Source organism: Macrobrachium nipponense, chromosome 36 (assembly GCF_015104395.2).
Source record: "Macrobrachium nipponense isolate FS-2020 chromosome 36, ASM1510439v2, whole genome shotgun sequence".
Taxonomy (NCBI): domain Eukaryota; kingdom Metazoa; phylum Arthropoda; class Malacostraca; order Decapoda; family Palaemonidae; genus Macrobrachium; species Macrobrachium nipponense.
In genome coordinates, this window is record NC_087220.1 from 50,875,251 (window position 1) to 50,899,382 (window position 24,132).

General features: G+C 35.5%; 1 protein-coding gene across 4 annotated transcripts in view; it reads left to right on the forward strand.

Annotated features, from left to right (window-relative positions):
- LOC135203640 (proline dehydrogenase 1, mitochondrial-like) overlaps positions 1 to 24,132 on the forward strand; it is a 104,860-nt gene that overhangs the window by 27,693 nt on the left and 53,035 nt on the right. For all 4 annotated transcript variants that reach the window (XM_064233478.1, XM_064233479.1, XM_064233480.1 and 1 more), the window contains exon 2: positions 5,959 to 6,167. In XM_064233478.1, coding sequence (XP_064089548.1) covers positions 5,959 to 6,167 — 209 coding nt within the window. The remainder of the gene's footprint in view (positions 1 to 5,958; positions 6,168 to 24,132) is intronic.

The window sequence follows — 24,132 nt, forward strand, 5'->3', positions numbered from 1 at the left end:
ACCATACAAACAAACAAAAGCATTCGTTCCTTCGTCAGCTTCGAATGAAACGAAAACAATAGAACATTCTGATGATGAAGAGAGAGTAGCAACATCCATATTTAAGATGTACTGAAAAGCTCCTGGCGGTTCTTGTCTTACGTAAGAGCAGAAGTAGGAAAAGGTTATGCGGAATCAATACAGGGTTTGCTTAAAATAGAAGTGGCCACGCCCCCTCTCTCAAGGTCCTTCTTCAGGGTTTTGTTTTAAAGTATTTTTGTTTGGGTTCTCTGATCGGAGCTCCGAAAGTCTCTGTGGGACGTCTTGCCTTAACCCTTTCTCCTTCTTGCTGCCAACCCTCCCCTCTCCCCTGGCTAATTTGGGGGTGGGGAGGGGGCCCGGGGGCAAGGGGTGATTGCCTCCTTGAGGCTCTCTTGCATGTGAAGTGGCCCAATATTTGTCTATTAGTGACAGTAATGAAATTTTATCTCGGGTTTAGATACTTTGAGATTTTTTTTTTTCAGAATTATCTGGGTTTTGGATACCTGAGATGGATACTTTCCAGAGAGAATGATCTGGACTCTGGATACCTGTTATGTGTGTGTGTGTGTGTGTTTTTTTATGCTTTTTGGATACCTGCGTTTTTAATGAAGTGGGCTTCAGATAGTTTTTTTGAATAATCTGGGGTTTGGGTACCTAAGAATTTTTTTTATATAGAGAATGATTTGGATTTGAGATACATGAGGTTTTTTATTTAATTTATATTAATCTGGGTTTTGGATACCTGAGTTTTTTTGTTGTTGCTTTGCTTGAACCTTGATTTATAAATTTTTTTTCATTATTTTAACACTTTATTATCAAGTTCCTTGGTCAACTGTAGCTATTGGCGCGAATGATGTAAAAACTATATTTTCAAATTATTATTGTAATATGTAAGATTAAAATGTAAATTATCAAAACCAGAATTCCTTCTAAGAAATTAAATTTTTTTTCTTTAGGATCTTCCTGAGTATTTCACCATTTTTTGTGAAGTGAAGAAAAAGTTAATTGTTGAAATTTAAGAAGATTTTTTTATCTAGGGTTTCCATTAAATTAGATGAATTATTTATACGAATTTGATTGATTGACAAGCATAGAAAAATGTAAGTATCTTAGTTACTGAGCTGATGAACAGCTCTCCTAGGGCTGGCCCGAAGGATTAGATATTTTTTTACGTGGGCTAGGAACCAATTGGTTACCTAGCAGCTGGACCTACAGCTTATTGTGGGATTCGAACCACATTATATCGAGAAATGAAATTCTAATCACTAGAAATAATTCCTCTGATTCCACGTTGCCAGAGCGGGGAGTCGAACTCACGACTACCGAATCGGTAGGCGAGCTTGTAACCCACTCGCCCAACGAGGAACTAATGAGAACTGCCGTATAGTTAGACTATATTTAAACGATTAAAGCAAGTGGAAAATGTAAATAAAATATTTGTTGCATATTCGATAAAATTATTGAAAATTTATTTTAAAAATGCAATAATAGGATTTTCAGATACGTAATAATTCCTATTTATTCCACTAAGTCAACTAATAATTTTTCAGACACTAATAAAATATTTTTTGTATATTCGAGAGAATTATGGATAATGCATTTTAAAAATTAATAGGATTTTCAGATACGTAATAATTCTTATTTATTCCACTAAATCAACCATTAATTTTTCAGATTTTAATTTAACTTTGTTTTACTTCGTCCAAAGGATGACAGAAGTGATTTTGAGAAAAAGGACAAAGTAGATAATATATAGGTCATGAAGTCCTAATTAGGTCATGAAGCCCTAATTACCACCGTCTTCAGACCGACCTAATGTCTGGAAACTAATTTCTTAATTGCTTAAAACCAGTCTCTAGATAATTAGGATATTTTATCATGCGAAGCATCTGTTAGTCTCTCTAAGCCTTCTGCTAATTGTTATTAAATCTAGGGTCCTTTTAAGAAAGTGTTTTTATACTTTTATTTATTTAGAATTAGTCTCTTCCAGGGTAGTGTACATATAGTAATATGTCAGTTCACAGATTTATGATTAAATCCTGATCTTTTGATAAAGGTTTTTTACATTTATTTATTCAGATTTTTTTTCAGGAGAGTATATAGCAATATGTCAGTTCAAAATTTATGATTCAGTCCTGATCTTTTGATAATTTTTTATTACATTTATTCAGAATTATTATTTATTTATTTATTTTACAGGGGAGTATACAGCAGTATTTTTGTTAAAGGTTTTTTTTACATTTATTTATTCAGATTTTTTTTTCAGGGGAGTATACAGCAATATGTCAATATATTTGTTTGAATCCCGTAAGAAGCTTGTCATAGATTTAAACTTTTATTGTTGTATGTGTAAGTCCGTAAATACCTTGCTACACATTGTCATGTGGGACAGTATGATACGTGAAAAAATACCGTATCATTTTCTCATACGGGACAGTATGATACGCGAATATATGCCGTACACAGAAATTTTTTTTGTCATTGAATTATAGGATAGTAGTATACGTGTAAAGATACCGTATTTCATTTTAGCGCATGATACACGTAAAGATACCGTATTTTATATATAGGGAGTTTTGTCGCTTTTGTCCCACGGGATAGTATTATACGCGTAAAGATACGTATCATTTTATATATAGGGAATCTTGTCGCCATTGACTTAATAGCGTATGATACGCGTAAAGATACCGTATCATTTTATATATAGGGAGTTTTGTCCCCATTGTCATACGGGATAGTATGATACGCGTGAAGATACCGCATCATTTTGCATATAGGGAGTTTTGTCGCCATTGACTTAATAGCGTATGATACGCGTAAAGATACCGTATCAGTTTATATATAGGAATTTTCTGTCGCTAATCATGTACCTTTTTTAGAACTGAATGTTATTGACGAAAGCTGTCAGGAACACAATGTCCCAGAAAAGTTAAATCATTTTTAGCAGCATTTTCTTTTATATAGTGACTAATAAGGATTCTTTTCTGTACTAACCCAATTTTTCCATTACAGCAGCTTCTTAAGTCCTATAGTAGGGTCTGTTCAACGTTTAACTTATTTTATTTATTTATTTATTTTGTGTAAGACGCTTTCCTGATTTTCAGAAATCAGTTTCGTCAGTAAATTGGCCGAAATTTAATTAAGATAATAAAGAGGTCAAATTAATTAAGTTGAAAATTTATAAATATTGATTACGCTTTATAGCTTTTAATCATAGCTTACGTTGACAAATTGGTTAAAATAATTAACGTAATTAGGTTATTAAATGTAATTCTGTTAATTACGTAGGTGTAATTTAATTAATCCCAACGTAACTCGCCCATTTGAATTTTATTTCTCTATTTAACAATTAATTCAGGATAATTCATCGTAACAGAAAAATCTGTTTAGTTCATTATTGAATTTTATTCTTAGTGAATTAATAAAAAAAAGGACATTCAAGAAGCCAATATAAGACGTCAAGATTAATTTAATTTTCGTTCATTAAACGCTTTATAACATTAATTATAGCGTTTATTTTTCGTCAAATGGTTTATTTCATTTTGCATGATGATGATGATGATTATGATTATGATTATTATTATTATTATTATTATTATTATTATTATTATTATTATTCTGTTAAAAAGAATGGCAGATTTGAGCGAGTTGATTTTATATATTGTTTTTTTTTTCCTATTTTTCTTCCAATTCGCCTCTCAGGCTACGCGATGTTTCTGAGTAACTGTAAGAAAAATAGAAAAAAACAATATATAACATCAACTCTCTTAATTCTGCCATTCTTTTTAACAGCATTTGCCTTTGCCTAAGAGGGTCTTCTACCAAAATTTATTATTTTAAAATTATTAATTATTAATTTTTAATTATTATTATTAATTCATTCATTATTATTATTATTATTTTTATTATTTTAATTTTGATTAATTTAATTAGCAGGAAGGTTGGATTGATGTCTTGGTGGGCTTCCAAATTTATATTATTATTTATTATTAATTATTATATTATTCTGATGTCAGATTTTTTATATACTTTTCAGCCTGTTAGATATTCATCCCTTCTTTGGTTGTCTTGATAATTTGTTAATGATTCTTATGATTATAATACTGCATATCAGCCTTATGGTCAGTATGGTTTATCTGCATACTTCCAGATTTACATATATATAATATATATATATATATATTATATATATATATTTATTTATATAATATATATATTATATATATATATATATATATATATATATATATATATATAATATTATAGATATACCTATATATATATTTATATGTATAAATTATATATATATATATATTATATATATATATATAATATATATTTATATATATATAATATATATATATATATATATCTATATATATATATATATATATATATATATATATATATATATATATATATATATATTATATATCATATATATATATATATATATTATTATATCTTATTTATTATATTATATATTTATATTATATATATATAATATATACTATATATATATATAGTATAAATGTGTATGTTATTTAAGTTTTAATAATCTTTATTATGCTTCAATTTGAGTTGCTTTATCACATATATTTATATATATATTTTTTTTGCTGGAATGACATACTAAACTCCTATATTATTTATTTTTCATTTCCCATTTTATTTTCAGCTCAGCAAGGAAGTAGTGGAGGCTGGCTTTAGAGATAAACTTTATGCACACATACTTATATGTATACAGGCAGTCCCCGTCGTAAGCCGAAAATTGCCGTAAGCCGGAAAATAGTAAAAAAATCCCAAGAAACCCTTACTTTTAATGCTATTGGTGTATTAAAAACTAAGTAGACTGCATTTTTATTACATTTTTCATCAAAACAACCTTCAAATATTGATTATTTTGCATATTTGGAGTCATATTTCTTCCGTCAGATCAGCGGCGTAACCCTGGAATATGTGTCGTGAACCTGGAAATAATTTCTGATGAATGTCGTAAGCCTAACCCATTATAAGACGGGGACTGCCTGTATATAGTATACATTTATACATATATAATTTTTTAAAAATTAAATTCTAGTTAATTGAGCCGTATGGAAATCGGATGACATCATTTCCCCTATAGCTGCTGTTGATATTTTTATAGAAATTTATTATTTGTAGTCCAAACACGTTCAGAAATTTCAAGTTTATAACCTTAAGATTTCAAAAGAGCCCATTAGACCTCTGAATAAAGAATTATTATTATTATTATTATTATTATTATTATTATTATTATTATTATTATTATTATTATTATTATTATTATTATTATAAGCGACAACTGTCGAATGTAAGGATGGGCATATTTTGGACAGTGTCTTTGCCCAGATTAGTAAGATCTTTAGCTGTAGGAGAGAGTGTACAGAGGAACTGTAGGCTGTCTTTTTGACATTTGACAGTCATAACTGTGGGACATGCTGTAAGAAACCCCTTGGAGTCTTTTATGCTCTCTGGGCAGAGTGGCAACATTACAGAGCCTGAATTTTCTTCAGCCAATCAGCGACGAGCTTTCCTGTTTGAAAAGGGGTCCCCGGAGTAAGCGTGAAGCTCGTCCTGGTAGGTTTTGTTGACACCATGACACTCAGTGAGCATAAGAAAATCTCGATGCTCTCTGAGCTGAGTGCCAGCATTACAGAGCCTGAATTTTCTTCAGCCAATCAGCGACGAGCTTCCTGTTTGAAAAGGGGTCCCTGGAGTAAGCGTGAAGCTCGTCCCGGTAGGTTTTGTTGACACCCACTCAGTGAGCATAAGAGTCCGCCTCGTAAGGGGAAAGCACAATTTTTTTTTTTTTTTTTTTGTTTTTTTTTTTTTTTTTTTTTTTTTTACGGCACCTGTCCCCTCTCCAGAACTGGGCCCTGGAACCCACGTCCCCACTGACCGCTTCTTCTCCAACAGCTGATGAAATGGGGCCAGAAAATTCTCGGGAAGCGCCTCTTCGGGTCGATCATGAAGGCCACCTTCTACGGCCACTTCGTCGCCGGGGAGGACCAGATCAAAATCCAGCCGGTCCTCGAGAGACTGCGCTCCTTCGGCGTCAAGTCAATCCTCGACTACTCCGTCGAGGAGGACATCAGCCAGGAGACGGCCGAGAAGAGGGAGATGGAGTGAGTACCTGAATATTCATTGTTTCCCTCTTGTGTTTTATTTATGCTTGTTTTTATTATGAAGGTTTAGTCCCCGCGCTTCGTTTGCCTTTGAGCCAGTGGGTAGATGAGCTAGCTTATGTTGTGTATTAGTTATACCAGGTTAAAAACGTTTTAGTCTTTTCCAACGTTTTGGGGACTCCTGAACGTTTAGATATATGTCTGCGCCTCAGGTGTGCGTCTCAGCCGTGTTTCTCTATGTATATTGTCACGACAACATTTGTCAATCTGTTGTTTTTAAAGGTTGTGATTTGGTTGTAGGTCAGTTTGTAAATGGCTTCATTTTTTTGTCGTGGATTCTTCTTGTGGTTTGGCCTTGATCTTTTCCTGCTTGTTTTCCTTGGTTTTGTGTCTAGTTGGCAAAGGAAAAAAGGAAAACAAAGAAATGTCCTCAACTGAAATGGGTGGCATTCTTATGGACGTAAACGTAAGGGGATGGTGAGTAATTTGAATATTTATGAATGAAAAATTAGTGGAGGTTGTAGTAGTATCATATTCCACCTATAAATAAACTCGTTGCATTGTGTGTCAAGGTTTGAGAGAGAGAGGGAGGTAATTATAGTTGGAAGAATATTGTTTATTTATTACGATAATAGATTTTTGAAAAATGCAAATCCTGCATGTGCGTAATTATAGCAAGGAATGCTCGTCTGTACGAACTCACATTTTGACCTGAGGTCACTGCAAGTTTTGGAAGGTCGTTAAAGGGTGTGACCTTTGCCTGTTACTAATGTCAGATGTATGGAACTTTATCTTTACTATAGCTCCCTTTGGAATTGGTAGCATTTATTTTTGTTCTTGTTTTTATTTTGCAATTTATTATTATATTCGTCTACCTCTGTTTTTTATTAACGTTTTTTGGTGTTTTGGTATCTTGGCTTCCGTTATCATTATATATATATATATATATATATAATATATATATATATATATATATATGGGGATAAAATCCACAATGATGTAATATCCTTCTGTAGTTTTATGAAATACATATTTCTTGTACAGAACTTTCATAAAAATACAGAAGGATTTGACATCATTGTGGATTGTACAGGTACAACACAGTACCTAGCCTCTGCTCATATATATATATATATATATATATATATATATATATATATATATATATATATATATATATATATATATTTATAAAGTTAATGCGTGCGTGCATTTGTGTATATTTATCTTCAAGCAAGAGCAACACACTGGCACAGATCTAAAGGCGATAGCCTGGTTGGTATGAGTGAGGAAAGACCTTGCCAATTATATACTGGTTCCTCGTTCCCTGCATCCAAATTCCTCTGCATTCTTCCCCAAATGAGTCTCTCTCTCTCTCTCCTCTCTCTCTCTCTCTCTCTCTCTCTCTCGTTCTTGGCACCTTCTTGCGCCCTCTCGCCGTGCAAACCGGCACGTGATTGTGATTGCCACAGAGCAAGAAGGAAATAAGTATTGATTGCGGCAGAGTAAGAGGGAAATAAATATATACGCCTTAGTTTTCCTTTGGGTAGGTGGACTCGTCAGCTGATTTCATGACATTGGAGCTTTGTTCATTTTCCTCTCTCTCTCTCTCTCTCTCTATTGTTTCAATGACAGAATGGGGCTTTGTGCATCCCCCCCCCCCCCCGCCTCTCTCTCTCTCTCTCTCTCTCGTAGCTACTGACCTAGTTGTTGGAGGTGGTGGTGTGTGTGTGTGGGCAGGTGTGAGGGGAAGGGGGAGGGCCCTCCTCATGGCATCTTATGCCAATCTATTCTCTTTTTTACCCAATGCCTTTGCCAAGGTAGACCAAGACAGCCAAGAATGACCCAGGTGGGAGTGTGAGTCTGAGGCAAAAAAGAGTCTGGGAATAAGTGAGTTTATATATATAAAAAAAGCGAGTTTTAAAAAGACGGAGTTTCCGGAAGACGAGTTTTTAAAAAGAGAACGAGTTTTTAAAAATCATAAAAATTTACTTTTATAAAACTAGAAAACTGTTTTCTTAAAAAAAAAATTTTTTATCCAGTTTCCTGAAAAAATTATTTTTTAAAAGAAAAACTAATACCTAAAAATAGTTTTTAAAAACGATTTCCCCTAAAAAAAAAAAAAAATCTTAATAAACGATTTTATTAAAAATAAAGATAAAAACCGGCCTGTTTTCCCTAAAATTTGTTTTAAAGAAACTAGTCAAGAAACGAGTCCCCAAAAAGGTAAAGGTAAAAAAAAAACAAAAAAAAAAAAAAAAAAAAAAAAAAACGCGTTAAATAAAAACGAGTAACCCCAAAAACACAAACTTTATTAAAGAAAGAGTTTTTCCTCCCCAAAAAAACTCTTTAAAAAAAGTTTTCGTGGAAAAAAGGTTCAAAAAAAAGTTTTCGTGAACAAAAGTTGAAAAAAAAGGTGTTTCATAAAAAAAAAGATCAAAAAAAGATTTCATCAAAAAGTGAAAAAGGGCATCGTGGAAACAAATTGAATAAAAGGTCTTGTGAAAAAAGGTTGAAAAAAGGTCTCGTGAGAAAAAAGGTTGAAAAAAGTTCTCGTGAGAAAAGTTTGAAAAAAGGTCTCGAATTTTTTTTTTAAAAGTAAAAAAAAAAAAAAAAAAAGAAACGAGTATTGATAAAGCAAGTGTCATACATTCAGATGGCACAACGGAACTTGCATACAGGCGTCGAATACATTGGGAGTTTTGCATCATATTGAAAGTGGATGAACGTGCTACCTGTTAGCACTAATTAGCAATCAGCTCGTGTCTTGGACATAAACAAAGTGCGCGACGAGGTCTGGACTAATTGCTTCTAGCAAGCTGTGAATTTCGATTAACGAGACTATATATATGAGTGTCGACCAGCCCTGTTATACAGAACCGGCGCAGATTGGCAGCGAGGAACTAATTATTGGAGGGACTAATTCCATTTGGCCTTTGAACCAATCGGGAATTCCTGATAGATTTGTCAACAAGGATGTATATATTGAACTTCGTGTTATGGTCAATTTTAACCAGCAACTAACACAAAAATAACATTGAAGAATTCATGTGTAACACAATAATGTTACAGAAATGAGCGTCTTCATTTGTGTGGTCGGTATGGTGTTGGCGTGCCACCTCTTGGCCGCGAGTTCGATTCACGGGCATTCCATTGAGGTGCGAGAGATGTGTATTTCTGTTGATGAAAGTTCACTCTCGACGTGGTTCGGAAGTCAAATAAAGTCGTTGGTCCCGTTGCTGAATAACCACTAGTTCCATGCAACGTAGAAAAGCATAAAAAAAAAAAAAACCATTTCTAAAATGTAAAGTAAGACGTTCAAGAAATGTAAACGTCGTATTATGGAACTGAATGTTATAGCCAAATTAACGTTTACAAACGAAGACCAATGCACACTGAGAGAGGAAAGGTATCTTGAATGAAAACACTGCAGTTTTAGAAGTCGCTACGTGAATACCTCTGCGTTCCTTTTGAATTAAATGCGCAGCACTTAATTCTGGGCTCTTGGCTCTCTACATAGCAAGTGAATTATTTTTTTTCCCCGTAATTTTTTAAGTTTTTTTTTTTTCTATTCAGTAGATGAAACCTATTCACACGGAACAAAAAGTTAAGTACATATTAGTTTAACCTGACCACTGAGCTGATGAACAGCTCTCCTAGGTTTGGCCCGAAGGATTATAGATATGTTTTTACGTGGCTAGGAACCAATTGGTTACCTAGCAACGGGACCTACAGCTTATTGTGGGATCAGAACCACATTATATCGAGAAATTAATTCCTAACCACCAGAATCGAACTCGGGACTACCGAGTCGGTAGGCAAGCACGAATTTGGGATGTTTTATAAATTGATTAGTAAGGACTCTTATGGGTCTAGGTATTTAGAACGGGATGAAGGCCATCCTGATACCCATATCTTGCCCAGGTAGGAAGAGTCGAGATGCAAACTGCTTCCTGAGGGAAGATTTGTTATAAGCCTCTGGGAAAAATAGAGGCAGGATGAATGAGTCGATTTAGATTCTGTCAAAGGGAAAACCCTGTACGCTTTCGGTGGGAGTGGAGCTGGCCATCAGCCGAGAGAGAGAGAGAGAGAGAGAGAGAGAGAGAGAGAGAGAGAGAGAGAGAGAGAGAGAGGGTATTTTCAGAGTCACGGTGGGCAGCCTGATTGGCACACTTACTGGCTCCTTGTTCCAATGTATACGTATAGAGGAGGCTCTGGGTCTCACAATAGATTTCTTCTGTATTCTTTTTCCTTTTTTTTTTAAACGCGTGCTGGTTATCGTCATCCTTTTGCTTTTGTTACGTTTGTTAGCGTAAAGCAGTGTGTCCTTAGCTTGGTTCGACTCCAGAGGGATTACTGGGGTCGAACCCAGGCCACTTGGTGGGGTCGAATATTCGAACCCAGGCCACTTGGTGGGGTCGATTACAAGGCAAAATGTCGAGAACTTGGCAGCTTTTGGAGAAATATGCAATAGTTGGGCGCGTTGCATCCCGAGTAATGTCTCTTATTTAGGTATTTTTGTTCATGATAGATGCACTCTTGAGTAACGTTTCTCGATTTAAAGATTTAAAAGAAAATCCTGCTGATACCTATATACTAAAATAAAAAAAAATCCATTTTGTCTCTCATTTTTCTGCGCTGTTCAAGGGGCACTTCTGATTTTTGAAGCTGTATAGATGTGTACGTCCTATTTCCACACACACTAAAATGCAGAATAAAGACGAAATCACATCACAGAGGTAATAAATAAACAAAGAAAAACAACCCACCAACTGACAGTTCAAAAAGGATGACGAAATCGCCAACGCCGCGAATAAGGAGCCAAGAATGGGGCAAGGAAGGGTATTAGGGCTAAGGGACAGACAGATGGTGCGAATTGGTGCAGCCAGCCAGGCAGCCAAGTAGGTCACCCGTTGATAGGTCAGGATGTAAACATATCCTTTCCCCCATCTTTCAGAAAGGAAACGCTGGCGATGAGAGATTGATCCCCCATCTTGGATGCTGCTGCCAATTTGGTCTTGGAATGTGGGCGTCATCGGGTCGATTATATTTGAATGTGTTTTATTAATACTCGTGTCTTGGTTGTGGGCGTGGAAGAAGTTTGAAACTGAGAGAGAGAGAGAGAGAACCGCATTTTGTAGTCAGAACGTGTATGGGCCCTTCAGATCTCGGAACCTCCTAAGTTTTAATCCCCAGGTCACAAAGAAGTTTATATTATATCATCAACTCTAATCATTTTAGTCACCAGAAGTTAACTGCCCTTTCGCCTTCGTTTGTAACTGGAATGAAGTTGAAGTTAATGCCTTCTTTTTAGTTATGGAGAAGTCCAGAAGTTAACTGCACTTTCACCTTCATTCGTAACTGGAATTTAGTTGAATTCGTAACTGGAATGAAGTTGAAGATGATGCCTTTTTTAGTTGGGGAGAAGTTCAGCTTCCTCGTCGGTTGAAGTTTTCTAAGCAGTAGACGTTGTTCATTAAAATGGCAAAGTGGAAACTAGGCATTTTGTGTTTTGCATCGGGAATAATGTCATTCAATTCTGTTAAAAAGAGTTGAATTTTCCATCAGATGTAGAGGGAATGGATGTAGCTGCTTGGTTGTTCGTCAGAATAGTCATGTTGTGTATGTTAGTTTTACTTGGTGTTTAAAGGGCTGAATAGTATCCGTAGACTATTATTATTATTATTATTATTATTATTATTATTATTATTATTATTATTATTATGATTATTATTATTATTATGATTATTATATTATTATTATCATTTTATTATTTTATTTATTTATTTTATTTTATTTTATTTATTTATTTTTTTTTTTTTTTTTTTTTTTTTTTTTTTTTTTTTTTTTTTTTTTTTTTTGCTCTATCACAGTCCTCCAATTCGACTGGGTGGTATTTATAGTGTGGGGTTCCGGGTTGCATCCTGCCTCCTTAGGAGTCCATCACTCTTCTTACTATGTGTGCCGTTTCTAGGATCACACACTTTCTGCATGAGTCCCTGGAGCTACTTCAGCCTCTCAGTTTTTTCTTAGATTCCTTTTCAGGGATCTTGGGATCGTGGCCTAGTGCTCCTATGATTATGAGTACGATTTCCACTGGCATATCCCATATCCTTCTTATTTCTATTTTCAGATCTTGATACTTATCCATTTTTTTCCCTCTCTTTTCTCTTCAACTCTGGTGTCCATGGTATTGCGACATCAATGAGTGATACTTTCTTCTTGACTTTGTCAATCAACGTCACGTCTGGTCTGTTTGCACGTATCACCCTATCCTCCGTTCTGATACCATAGTCCCAGAGGATCTTTTGCCTGATCGTTTTCTATTACTCTCCTCAGGTTGGTGCTCGTACCACTTATTACTGCAAGGTAGCTGATGTTTCTTGCACAGGCTCCAGTGGAGGGCTTTTTGCACTGAATCATGCCTCTTTTTGTACTGGTTTCTGTGCAAGTGGCCGGGCATTCACTTGCTATGTGGTTTATGGTTTCATTTTTCGTATTGCACTTCCTACATATGGGAGAGATGTTATTTCCGTCTATCGTACTTTGAACATATCTGGTTCTTAGGGCCTGATCTTGTGCCGCTGTTATCATTCCTTCAGTTTCCTTCTTTAGCACTCCCCTCTGTAGCCATTGCCAATTGTCATCGCTGGCTAGTTCTTTAGTCTGTCTCATGTATTGTCCGTGCATTGGTTTGTTGTGCCAGTCCTCTGTTCTTTCTGTCTTTCTCCTGTCTCTGTATATTTCTGGATCTTCGTCTACTTTTATTAGTCCCTTCTTCCCATGCACTCTTTAGCACTCGTCTTCACTGGTTTTTCAGATATTGCCCCAGTGCTCTGGTTTTCGATGTTAACGCAGTCCTCTATACTTAGTAGTCCCTCTCCCTCCTTCCTTTCGTGTTATGTATAGTCTGTCCGTATTTGCTCTTGGGTGTAGTGCTTTGTGTATTGTCATATGTTTCCTGGTTTTCTGATCTATGCTGCGGAGTTCTGCCTTCGTCCATTCCACTATTCCTGCACTGTATCTGATTACTGGCACTGCCCATGTGTTTATGGCTTTTTATCATATTTCCGGCGTTGAGTTTTGACTTGAGTATCGCCTTGAGTCTCTGCATATATTCTTTCCTGATCGTGTCCTTCATCTCTTGGTGTTTTATATCTCCTCCTTCCATTATTCCCAGGTATTTGTATCCTGTCTCATCTATGTGTTTGATGTTGCTAACCCATCTGGTAGCTATACCTTCAGTTTTCGTTACTTTGCCTTTTTTTGTATGTTGACTAAGGCGCATTTTTCTATTCCAAACTCTCCATCCTGATGTCCCCAGATACAATCCTTACAGTCTGGATTAGGGTATCTATTTCCTTGATGCTCTTACCATAACAGCTTGATGTCCATGAATGAACATCAGATGGGTTGATTCTGTTGCGCCTCTTTTCTTGAGTTGGTACCCGGCATCCATCTTCTGTAGTACTTTTGTCATGGGAATCATTGCTACTACGAAGAGTAGTGGGGACAGTGAGTCGCCCTGGAAGATCCCTCTCCTGATATTAACCTCTGCTAGTCTTATTCCAGAGCTTGTAAGTATTGTATTCCAGTTGCGCATTGAATTTTTGAGGAAGCTGATGGTATTTTCCTCTCTGCCCCATATATTTTCAGGCATTCTATTTAGCCATGTGTGTGGTATCATTATTATTATTATTATTATTATTATTATTATTATTATTATTATTATTATTATTATTATTCGGGACATGTCAGAAAATTACGAACTTGCCTCATAAGTCGTCAATGTTACCAGCAACATTCACAAAGTATGAATGATAAATATTTAGTTTAAAATAGAATAATAGTACAAACAGAAACAAATCATTCATAAAACTGGGAGCAGTTATTTGGTTTTGAGATATTTCGTAGAATTTATTTCATTTCACGAGTAATTATGACTTTCGAGATTTAATAAAAAGGCTTTTGCAACCTCAGAATAAAAGGTTTACAAAGAATGAACTGAGATTATTCGAACTCAGTAGAATATAGAGAACGAAAATAATAATAATAAAAAAAATTGAACATCGGAGTGTGAAAAGTATCTGTTTGAACACAGAATATATAGAAGGAATAATAGAAATAGTTTTTACCATAGAATATTTAGGAAGAACAATGGAAATAATGTTACCATAGAGAATATTCAGAACGAATTATAGAAGCAATTTCACCTTCGTTGTGTAGAACGATTAGTAGAAATAATGTTACCATAGAATATTTAGAACGAATTTAACAGAATTTCACCTTCGATTGTGTAGAACGATTAGTAGAAATAAGGTTACCATAGAATATTTAGAACGAATTAAACAGAATTTCACCAAAGACTATTTAGGACGAATAATGGAAATAATGTTACCATAGAATTTTCAGAGCGAATTATAGAAGCAATTTCACCATCGACTATTTAAGACTAATTTATAGACATATTAACGTCGCAGTATAAAAAAGATTCCATTTGAACACAGAAATATGCAGATCGAACGGTAACGACAGTTGTACGCCATAATACGGAAAACCAGACGCAATAAAACTGCCAACCGACCCTCAAAGGCATCGACTTTATGACCAGCCTAAGTTTCCCGTTCGTGAACGTAGGGGTTGCGGGGTGGGATGTGTCTGTTCCCAAAAGACAGGTTTGGTGGCCTTCACCAGGACCTATGTGGCAATCGGGCGTCTGGGTGATTTCCTTGTAGCGTGAAGAAGAAGGGTAAGGCGAAGACCTCGAGAGGTTGAAACGATTGTCTTTTGTTTATTTGAGAAGAAGACGCTCAACAAGAACAAGTTATTTGAGAGGTTGAAACGCTTGGCATTTGTTTGAGACGACTACGAAGAAAGAGAAGAAGAAGAATCGGAGAGGTTGAAACGATTGGCATTTGTTTATTTGAGGACTATGAAAGAAGGGACTCGTTGACGAGTTAGTTGGCGTAATGTGACAGCGTTATTATATGTAACGATGATGTAATAGCGCTTACAGTGACGAAAACAGCAGCTATAACATTCATTACACTAGGCGGGAAATGATTTACCCGCCAAAAACACTGGAAGGGATCGAAGGAAATTAAGATGTTTAAGATTCCGAGCGATTAAGCTGCAGACCTAGAGGTGCAATCATGCAGCTTTATGACACAAACGGGGCCTTCTCCCCATCCTTCCTAACCCCTCCCGCGCGCCTGCGCGCAGAATAGAGCCTTGGACGTAGACCAGAAATCCCCGTTGTCTTCCTGGTTTGCCAGAGAGAGAGAGAGAGAGAGGTGGAGGAAAGAGAGAGAGAGAGAGAGAGGTGGAGGAAGTTATTAAGTATCTTTTTTAATGTTTATGACGGAAAGAAGACGGTGGTACTTTTTGTCATTGTGTGGTGGTGGTTTTGCGCTTGGCTGCGTTCTGCGTGACGGAGTACGCCATTTGAAGATTGTACTCTAGAACGGCTAAAGTGGCGGAGAGTAGCTTTGAAGCCAGGTAGTTCTTCTAAGTGTAGCTTAATAGAGCAGCTTTGAAAAGTGTTTTTATTTACGAGCTGTTTGACGGAATAGCTCTGAAAGCTGCTTTTTATTTTTAAGTAGCTTGACAGAATAGCTCTCGTTTTTTCTAAGAGTAGCTTGACAAAATAGATTTTCAGTATAGAGATGAGCTTTTGATTTTTTTTTTTTAGTAACGACAGAATATCTCTCGTTTTTTCTTAAGAGTAGCTTGACAGCATAGCTTTTCATTTTAGAGAGGAGCTTTTGATTATTATTCACTTTATTTAATTTTTTTTGTGATTGAGGTATTTTAAAAGGGTGGTTTTTTTTTTCTAGAGTAGCTTTCAAGTATAGCTATTGTTTTATAGTATATATATATATGTATTATTATATATATATATATATATATATATATATATTTATATATACTATATAATATGTATATATAAAATAATATATAATATATAGATAATACTATATATATATATATGTATATATATAGTATGTATGTATGTTATGTATGTATGTATGTATGTATGTAATGTATAGAATTGCAAAAGGTCTCTAAAGCAATACTATTTCTAAAGTAAAACCTCCATTCAAAACGTATATCAAATTTATTTTATATATATATTATAGTATAATATATTATATATATATATATATATATAATAATATATATATATATATATAATAATGTATTTTAAATGAAGTTTTGCCTTAGAATAGTTATTGCTTTAGAGAACCTTTTTGCAATTTATACATACACACACACAGTATATATATATATATATATATATATATATATACTAATATATATAATATATATATATAGTATATATATATATATATCATATTATATTATATATATTTCTCTTTTTTTGTTAATGAATGAGGCACTTTGAAGGAATATCTGTTTCTAGAGGTACTTTAAAGGAAGTTGTTTCTTTTTCTAGAATAGCTTGTTAGAAAAGCTTTTGTTTGAGGAACCTTTGGAATTTTTTTTTTTTTGTTTTTTTTTTTTTTATGAATGGGGTACTTGATGGGATTTTTTTCTAGAGTATCTTGACATAATAGCTGTTGCATCAGCGGAGGTTTTGCAGCAAATGTATTCGTGGACGCTGCATCGACGTCAACAATAATAGGAAATGCATCATAAATTTGGCAGACCTCCCTGTTTGTCAGTCTAAATACCCCAAGACCGTAAATTTAGCCTCAAAGGAAAGGCCGAACCTTCATCCACATCTGGTAAACCTTGAGAGTCGAGTGGAAAGTCCAGATAGGGAAATACATAACATTTCGATTATGGGGAAAATTCCTCTGTCTCTCTCTGGCTCCTGATTGGGTGACGGATGTAGTCATGATACGGTTCTCGAACCTGATTGGCTAGTGGGAATTGATACGTTGGGGGGTTCTCGATGCTGATTGGTCCAGTTCGAAGGACGTGAGTCGGCACTGTTGTGCTTACAAGGACAAGGACCCCACTTTCTCTCGCTCTCTCTCTCTCTCTCTGGCTCTCTCTCTCGTCTCTAAAAAACTCGTTTTTTCAAAATCGTGTGAATTTTTAGTATTGTACGTAATATATATATACTATATATATATATATATATATATATATATTACTATAATATATATATATATATATATAATGTGGGTGTGTGTTTGTGTGTGTGTAGTTATATTACATTATATTAATGTACTTAATATATCAACGAAACATAAATAAAATAGATATTCAACAAAATCACAGCAATTGAACTAAATCCTCCCCGGTAATCATACCTCTAATATCAAACCACAATCACTTAAGGAACCCTCTTTAAAAAAGAAAGATAAAAAGAATAAAGAAAGAGCACTCAGGGGACCCATGCAGAGAAGAATAGACACGAGTCACGCCACACTTAAAAGGAAATTCCTTCCCTCCTTCCTTCCGTGTACTACGTATATGGTAGACCTCAAGGTGGGGTTCTGAATGACATGGAAAAGTATGACTTTCGAAACGATGGCCTATCGTTATGGATGGATGGGATTGATGCTACACATTCTCTTCATTGATATGCTATGAGGACTCTATACCTTTAGTTCTATGCAGTGGGCATTCTTCATCCGTGGGTAAAAGTGTGGCTTCGAGGGCGCCCTCAGCTTTTTTGGGAGGATGTTTTTAATTCAGTGTCATCTGTTATTTTAGGTTACGATAAGTTACTCGCATGATTAGGTGACGTCAGGGTTATTGGATTGCTGTGTTGGATGAATCATGCCAGTAAGGTTGTGGAGAATATTAATAGAAGTATGTATGAAAGGGTTGCTTTCAGGAGTAGGAGAGAGAGAGAAGACGAGAGAGAGAGAGAGAGAGAGAGAGAGAGAGAGAGAGAGAGAGAGAGAGAGAGAGAGTGAACAAGTGCTCAAAATATAAAGCGTTTTGCAGAACTCAGACATAGATAACTCACGTCTTGGCTCTCTCTCTCTCTCTCTCTCCATCTCTCTCTCTCTCTCTTTTCTCTCTCTCTCTCTCTCTCTCTCTCTCTCTATCTGATCTTACCTAGCAATTTTTGAATATACATCTTGGAATATTTCTCATTTTTAATTTTTTTTTTTTTATTTTCAGTTATCTCACAGTTCACATAAAATATATAGCTTTTAACGAATACTATATGTTTTATAGATTTTCTATTTTAAAAGGAAATAATTATCTAGTAAATAGCTGAAATTTATATATATATATATATATATATATATATATATTATATATATTATATATAATATATAGCTTAAAAAAAATCACAGTAGATGCACGGTTGACTTCATTAAATAAGCGAACACTACAGGAAAATGATAGGCAGAAAATCCAAGCGCTTTCTTTCTTTACTAAGAACATTGTCATTCGTTCTTTGACAATGCCTAGTAAGAACGACGAAAGCTCTTGATTTCTGCCTATCATTTTCCTGTGGTTAGTCGCCTCATATATATATATATATATATATATATATATATATAATATATATATATATATAATATATATATAGCCTTGTTAAAGGGTAAGAGCGTACATTAGGAAAAATATTATTAATTCCGAGGTAGAGTGAATGGGTATTAAAAAGGAAATTTTGTAGCTTAAATGCGTATTATATATATATATATAATATATATATATATATATATTATATATATATATATATATGTTGTGTGTGTGTGTGTGTACACGTACTATAGGTATATAAAAAAAGTATACGGTTAATTAACCTATCCGACATCACTTTCGGTCGGTCGGCCATCAGAAATGTCGATTGACCTAACAAATTTTATATTCAAGGGCAAACAGAATGCGACCGTGATAATAATAATGAGAATAATTATGCATAATTCATCGCATCCACCTTAAGCAGTAAGATAGACGCCATTTTTAAACCGCGTAAGATTGCCTCGTGCTGTTTATTTGTATGCGAGTGTTAGAGTTTGGCAAATTGTTTTGGCATTGGCTTTCAATATTAGGATTTGGTAGTGTGTTGGGCAGCGGACGTAGCATCCCGTTGCATTAAATAAGAGGATGTGATGTGAAGTGATTGTTTGTTTTGTGGATGAAGTGAATGGAGTGTATGTATGTGTATATATATATATAATGTATATTATGTATATGTATGTATGTATATCACTACATACATACATACATACATACTTACCTACACTATATATATATAAGTACATATATATATATTACTATATAGTATATATATATATATATAATATATATATACACCATATACTATATATATGTATATACTTGTGTGTTTGTGTAAATGTCAACATAATCCATAATTATGTAACTTTCCTTCCCTCTGAGTAATTAGCTTTTCCTCTTTTTATATAACTTGTTTGGAAGGAAATCTTACAATTTGTTTGTCAAATATGTGATGTTTACAAGTCTGAGCTACTGAAAAATTAAAATAAAAGTGTCAGTTTTGCACTTTATAGGTTACATAAAACATAAAAAAAGTGGCCTCATTTGGAACCTATTATGACCTCTGCAAAGTATTTTATCATGTCTGTTCATTTTTTATAGTCCTTTCCAAGTGGCGTTCAATCCTTGGGTCCGTCAGAGTGCTCTCAGGTATACGCTACATTTAGCAGGTTTTTTGCTCGTTAAACCCCTAAGTAAAGGAATGAAAATCATCCGCCTTTGATTAATGAAACATCTGAAGTAAAAGAGGTTTTTATTATAGCGCGCGTCTTGGTATTTTCAACGGACGCTAACTTTTTAAACCGCCAATTTTCAACTGTCGGATTTTAGTTGCCAGCGTTGGCTCTCTCTCACTCACACACACACACACACCAGACGAATATATAGCTAGGGCGTGTCACGTGGACGCCGGCACGGCTCGAGACGACTTCATAATGCGACCATGCCACCATGCCACGCGACTCTGTTACGCCGTCGACGTAACGGAGGGCGAAGGCGGGTGGGTGGAACCCTCCCCTCCCCCAACCCTCTTGTGACTGTTACCGATGTGGTACTAATCATCGTTGCCAATTTAGTGCAGCTTCACACATACGCCGATGCATTTACTACAAACAGTTTCCATGAATTCTAGTTGCCGTGGAAATGCAATAATGATAAAATTGCTCTAACATGTATATATACTACAAATAGATACGCTAATTTCTCTTATTTCCACGATTTTGTATAAGTCTTATACCCAGTTTGGAGGGTAAACACACACCAATTGGCAACACTGGTGCTAATGTTGAAATGGTAAGGACTAAAATCCTCATGTCCAGTCTCTTCTTTTATGTTATACTTTGGTCTTTGGAAGAATAGGAAAATGTAGCCGTATCCTTTATTTTTATGTTTTATTTCGGATTTTAATAAGAGTTCCCGAGTCACGCGCATTAGTAGTTTGTGCTGTGAACGTATAAGCGAGTATGTGGCGCACCTGTCATGATGTATTACGTCATATATATATTTATATATATATATATATATATATACATAATATATATATATATATATATATATATATATATATATTATAGTTAAATAAGTGTCCATAAAGTCCCAGTACCATTACGAGTATTTATTGTTCATAATGGTACTGGGACTTTATGGACACCCTTTATAATATATGCATATATATGTACACGTTTATACATACATAATGTATATTTGTAAGCGAGTATTGCAAAGAAATATATTTTTAAACATTTCAAAATTGTATACGACATTCTTTTCCTTCCCAATGTTAATCATATCATGTTGGGGGAGTGGTTGATGATGAGAGGTTAGGTAGTGGCTTGGGTCGGGTGGATGTTGTAGGGGGTTGGGGGGAAGGGGTTGTAATGGGAAAAGACCACCGCCCAAGGTTACGAGGTATGACGTGATTTCCGGTGACGACTAAATTGACAGCCAATGTTTCCTGTCTTGGAGAGATGAACTCTCCTCCTCTCTCTCTCTCTTTCCGCTCTATCTCCTCTTCTCTGCTTCCCTATCCTCGCAGAAATAAGTGGGTTGAAAGCTTTGCATGCGTTCGCCCCAGTCGAGCTATTTCGCAATGGCGCCGTGTGATCAATACGACAGCAATTGGTCCATCTTTTCGCTCACGGCTGAGAAATAAGCAGAGGAAAGCGGTTTTGCGGGGAGAGAGAGAGAGAGAGAGAGAGAGAGAGAGAGAGAGAGAGAGAGAGAGAGAGAGCGGGGGAAGGGGAGGTTGGTATTGTCACAATCAGACAGATCGGTCTTACAATATAACGAAAGATGTTAATATTATTTAGTCTGTCTGTCTGTCTCTCTCTCTCTCTCTCTCTCTCTCTCTCTCTCTCTCTCTCTCACACACATATAAATATATATTGTATATATATATATATATATATATATATATATATATATATATATATATATATATATATATACACTGAATCCTTGAGTTTTGAACAGTGGGTGACTTACAATACTATGTAACGTATTCTAAGGACAGGCACTCCTAGCTTGAGGGTTGTGAACCCTTTGGTAAGGAAATGCTACAAAAGAGCCAGTGATCCTCCCTCGCTGAAGGTTTAAGGGCAATCACCTAAGTCAAGTGATGACTGGCCTTTGAAGTAATAGTGATTCTGTATCCAGATATGGTAGACTCCAAAGGTAGAGAGGTTACATATGAAAGGGTTGTGGACCCCTTAGTGTATGAAATGCTCCACTGAATGGCAGATTAGTTTGTGTTGAGGCCAACTGTATCCAAATTTTCACTAATGTGGAATGCCGAATAAGGAATGTTAAATATTGTGATGCCAGTTTTAGCAGCTATCAATCAATGTGTCATCGGTCATTACAGTATTGTAGCAACTTTCTATAGTGTGAAAGCCACCAGTTGCTGAGAGTATGAAGTGAGCAACATCATATGTTGCTCTAATTTTACAAGAGAACTAAATATGTAAGTAATAATATATACACATACACATCCATGTGTGGATGAAATTCTAAGGTACATCTGTTTAATCATCTTCAGTTCCTGTTTGGTATTTTCTGGCAAAATATAGAGATTAAAACCTTCGTTTATACATTTGTGCCTGTACAAAGAACCTTATAGACTCACATATCTTGCATCTTGGTTTTTTTTTTTAAGAGCTAATTCTGTGCACCTTATAAGAGGGATCGTGCCGTCAGTGTACCTCATGCAGTGCACTGTATGCGTTACTTAAGGTTCTTTGCAACTTCCCTTCGGTCCCTAGTTGCAACTCCTTTCATTCCTTTTTTTCTGTACCTCCTGTGATATTCTCTCAATTCTGTCTTACATTCTACTCTCTCGTAACAATTGATTCACAGTGCAACTTCTTTGAGGTTTTCCTCCTGTTACACCTTTCAAACTTTTATACTCTCAATTTCCTTTTTTAGCGCTGAATGACCTTATAGGTCCCAGTGCTTTGCCTCTGGCCAAAGTAAAGTAAGTATATCTTAGTTTTACCAGACCACTGAGCGATGAACAGCTCTCCTAGGGCTGGCCCGAAGGATTAGGTATTATTGACGTGGCTAGGAACCAGTTGGTTACCTAGCAGCGGGACCTATAGCTTATTGTGGGATCCGAACCACATTATATCGAGAAATGAATTTCTAATGACCAGAAATAAATTAATCTGATTCTACTACAGAATCCGTAGGCGAGCTCGTAACCCCCTCGTCCAACGAGGAAGTTAATCTGGCCAAAATGCTATATTCTATTGTGCAAATATTGCCTTTCTTTCGAAGCTGATTTTCGACTTGTTTGTGAGCTTGAAGACACGGCGGGGCGTATTACAAGAACTGACGTAGGTGGGGGAGGAGGAGGAGGAAATCTCTCTAGAAAAGAAAGAAAAACACAGGAAACGAAGCAGATAAATGAGCAAGCATTAGATAACGTTCTTCAAAACTGTAGCTGATAAAAGCTACAGAGGTTGAGCAAGAGTTTGTGGAAAAGAACGAAACGTTATATTTTGAGACTTGTAAGATTCTTACTTTAATTGGCTACAGTATATTAATTTCTCATTTCAGTGTGCTTAAAGATTTTTTAATTAATCTTCAAACCCAAATGTTGCAATTTTCTCTGTAATTGGAGAAATAAATAGAAGACTGTCTAGAACAGAGAACAATGCATCTATGGACTTTTAATATTTGATAAGATATTTAATTAATTGGGTACAATTTATTGATTTCTCATTGCAGTGTGCTCGAAGAATTATTATTTTTGTTTTACCAAATCTTCAAGACCAAACTTGTACAATTTACTTTCTTTTGAGGATACAGTTTACTTTCTATTTGAGGATACAATTTACTTTTCATTTGAGGATACAATTTACTTTCCATTTGAGGATACAATTTACTTTCTATTTGAGGAAATAGATATCGAACTCAAACATGTGTCTCACCCGTGTCTCACCCACGTTCTGTTAACATTGGAGAATGTTCTACAAACCCGCGCGGCCTTGTTGCAACTGCTGTATTTTGGGTTGTTTGCATTTTTCCGAAGGTTGTCCTGTGGCAGAATATAAACACTGGCACTGGGGTCTTCCCACGTGAGCGCCAGGGATGAGTTCTCAATGAGTTTCTTCTTCTCGACTCGATTTCCTTGGAGCGCTAGACCGCACCTACTTGATTGTCTTGATCCCCTTTCCTGTCTGGTTTTAGTGACATTGTGGTGGCTACTTTCGTGGTTCTGAATTGCGGTATTTTCTGCTGAGAACGACGACACTTCGTCGTAGATTTGCTGCTTTTGCTAAGTAGTATTTTTGTAATGTTCCTAGCTGTGTATACTGCTGCTTTCCTGCAGGTGTATACGGTATACAGCTGCTACTTCGGACGCCCATAGCTGCTTTTCAAGCAAGGTGTGGGCACCTTTTTGGCTACACATACGGCTTTTCGCCAAACGTATTTCTACCTCGTCAGTGACCCTGGAAGTTTTGTCACTTATTCATCAGCGGCTGTCAATGTCTGGGGCTCTGGCCACTCT